Here is a 3,480-nt window from a genome sequence, read left to right on the forward strand (position 1 = left end):
CTAATTTTTTTCCATGTTAAAGCATTATTTCTGTGTATGTCTCTACATACTCTGTATGTGTATCTATCTGTCTCTGTATCTATCTTTTTCTCTGTGTGCCTCTGTCTTTCTTTTTATATTTCTCTTGCTCTAGCTCTCTAATCTTATTTTTGTCTCCATAATATTCTTTAATTCCTTAGCTTACAAAGGCCAAGTTCTCCCACTGCATCTGGGGACATCTCCAGTAGTACTAATCTATATATTACCACTGGACCAAGATGGGTCTGGGGGAGAAAATAAGACTGATGACTTTGCATAGCCCTGTCTCACTAAAATCCAATTCACTTATATGTCATGACATCACTTTACTGACATCATGGTCCTCTTCAAGAAAGCACAGGCAAAAATAATATTTTAAGGTTCCATTTAATTCAACAATTATTTACTAATCACTTATCATTTACAAGGCAATGTGTGAGATGCTGGAAATCCAGAGGGAGAAACAAAACAATCCCTGACCTCAAGATGTTTATATTCTATTTGGTGGAATATTATCTCTACAGAAGTATATCAGCACTAAGTAATGCAAATTAATTTCACAAGAAAGAGAATACAAACATTCAGGAAGATCAGGTAAGGCATTATAGGACATAGAATCTAATATATGTTTCAAGGGAAAAGATTCTAAGGAGAAAAAATACTATCCAAACAAGGGTGGAAAAGTATAGAAAGAAATGATGAAATATCAGTTATAGGTACCAGCATATGTATAGCTGCAAAAAATGGTTAAGGGGTTACAACATGAATGACTGAAAAGGTAAATGAGTGTCATTTTGTGAATGAATTTAAATGTTGAGTTATTTATATTTTATCTAGAGATCTTCTAAGAAGATCTCTAGATTTTTCAGGAAAAAGGTCAAATAGAAAAAAGAGTTATTGAAGAAAAAACATATCATTAAATCCCAATTTTCAAGAGAAAAAATATATATATACATTTATAACTGAAACAAAAATGCATAGTAAAGCAAGTCAAATTTCTGCAATGGCTACATGAAAAAATATATATGTATACGTATACATACAATTTATATATAGATATAGTCTCATTTTGAACAATGTTCATCATTTCATTATCAGGAAGTAGGAAGCTTACTTCATTATTGGTCAAAAGTTCTATTCTTATAAAAGGCAAACAGAATCATAAAGTATTCAGAGTTGCTTTTCTTAGTAAGTTAACATAGAATATTTGCATGTATTCTCTATCTCCTTCATATTAATCCTTTAGAAGTGTTGTGGGATCTGTTTCCATGAATCCATGACTCAGGAGCTTGCAAAAAGAGATGATGAACAGTCCCCTGATCAGATACTAAGGTAGAAGAGCAGATGATTCAAAAAATGTACAAAGAAATTTTTGTTCTCTCTAACTCTAATTTCCTTTCTGGCTCTGAAGTGTGAGTACTAAAGAGCTATCTGAAGAGTAAGATAGGTTAGAGAGCTAACCTTATCTCCTATCCAGTTTCTAAATATGCACAAGCATATTAAGTGACTAGAGTCCAGCAAAGACTATCTGCATATTCTCTTGAAATGTCACCAGAAATGGCAAAGTTGAGCATGTTCCATCCCCTAATGTAATGATGTATAATATATACATCTATCTAAACTATGTTGCAAATTAAATGAGATGTTTGACAAGTATTTAGTGGCATCAAATTAATGTTTGTCAGTGGTAATAATGTCAGGATCAAAAATGAGAATTCATTTCTTGACCTTGCCTCTCAGCAGATCTCTACCATGGGTGACAGGGGGATAAGCAACCACTCAGAAGTGAATGAATTCATTCTCGTAGGCTTCCAGGTCCGTCCAGAGCTTCAAATCCTCCTTTTCTTCATATTTCTGCTTTCCTATAGCATGGTCCTTCTGGGGAACATTGGTATGATTGTCCTCATCCTGACTGCTTCCCGACTGAACACACCAATGTATTTCTTCCTAGGCAATCTCTCTTTTATTGATCTTTCCTACTCCTCTGCTGTGGCACCCAAAGCCATAGTCAACTTTCTCTCTGAGAATAAGACCATCTCCTTTGCAGGCTGTGTGGCCCAGCTCTTCTTCTTTGCTCTCTTTATTGTGACTGAGGGCTTTCTATTGGCAGCTATGGCCTATGACCGCTTCATAGCCATCTGCTCCCCACTCTTGTATTCTGCCCGTATGTCAAGAAGCCTTTGCATCCAACTGGTTGCAGGATCCTACTTTTGTGGCTGTATCAGTTCCATCCTTCAAGTCAGCATTACCTTTACTATGTCCTTCTGTGCATCTCATGTTATTGACCTTTTTTATTGTGATACCCGTCCAATACAGAAGATCTCATGTTCTAATGTCTTTATTAACAAGGTGGTGTCATATTCTTTGTCTGCCATCATTATTTTGCCCACAATAATGGTCATCATGGTGTCCTACATCTATATCATATCTACTATCCTGAAGATCGGTTCCACTGAAGGACAAATGAAAGCATTCTCCACCTGTGGGTCTCATCTGATGGTTGTGAGTTTGCTCTATGGGACTGTTTCTTTTATGTATCTCACACCTGCCAGTAACCCAGAGCTGGGTAAAGTGGCTTCTCTGTGTTACACCATTGTCACTCCAATGTTAAATCCTTTGATTTATTCTCTAAGAAACAAAGATGTCAAAAAAGCTCTGAAAAACATGTTATGGGGGAAAAAGGATTTTCTCTAAATTCTTCCTTCCTTGGATCTCTTCGATAAAGAGATCTAATTCAGTTTCAATTGATCAAGGATGGACAGAAGCAGCTACACCCAAAGAAAGAACACTGGGAAATTAATATAAACTGCTTGCATTTTTGTTTTTCTTTCCGGGTTATTTATACCTTCTGAATCCAATTCTCCCTGTGCAACAAGAGAACTGTTTGGTTCTAAACACATATATTGAATCTAGGATATACTGTAACCTATTTAACATATATAGAACTGCTTGCCATCTAGGGGAGGGGATGGAAGGAGGAAGGGGAAAAATCAGAACAGAAGTGAGTGCAAGGGATAATGTAAAAAATTACCCTGGCATGGGTTCTGTCAATAAAAAGTTATTTAAAAATAAAAATAAAATTTTTTTTAAATTCTTCCTTCCTTACTATCTGGCCCCATTTAATAGATGCTGATCCTGTGTCTCTGAACTAACTTTAAATAAAGATTCTCCCCCAAATCACCAGTTTTCCTTCTGGAAACCTACTTGAATAAAGACATATTACATTTACTTTTCTTTCCGGGCAGTAATTGCTATAACTCCTAAACTTATTAATTGCTTAAAGCCACAGTAAACAAAGAAACAACAACAATAATAATAGCAAAGATAATAATTATCACTTTATATAGTGCTTCTAGATTTATAAGGTACTTTATAAATATTATGTCATTTTATTCTTACAACAGCCTGGGAAAGAAATGTAATTATTTTATTCCCATTTTACAAGAAACTGAGGCAGAAAGC

The 3,480-nt window shown here is 35.2% G+C and overlaps 1 protein-coding gene across 1 annotated transcript; it reads left to right on the top strand.

Moving 5' to 3' along the window:
- Positions 1-214: 214 nt before the first annotated feature.
- LOC127539400 (olfactory receptor 9K2-like) lies at positions 215-2,712 on the top strand. Its single transcript, XM_051963601.1, has 2 exons — positions 215-246; positions 1,746-2,712. The coding sequence occupies exon 2, from the start codon at positions 1,771-1,773 to the stop codon at positions 2,710-2,712; it is 942 nt and encodes a 313-aa protein (XP_051819561.1). The 5' UTR covers positions 215-246; positions 1,746-1,770.
- Positions 2,713-3,480: the final 768 nt, after the last annotated feature.

Source organism: Antechinus flavipes, chromosome 5 (genome assembly GCF_016432865.1).
Source record: "Antechinus flavipes isolate AdamAnt ecotype Samford, QLD, Australia chromosome 5, AdamAnt_v2, whole genome shotgun sequence".
Taxonomy (NCBI): domain Eukaryota; kingdom Metazoa; phylum Chordata; class Mammalia; order Dasyuromorphia; family Dasyuridae; genus Antechinus; species Antechinus flavipes.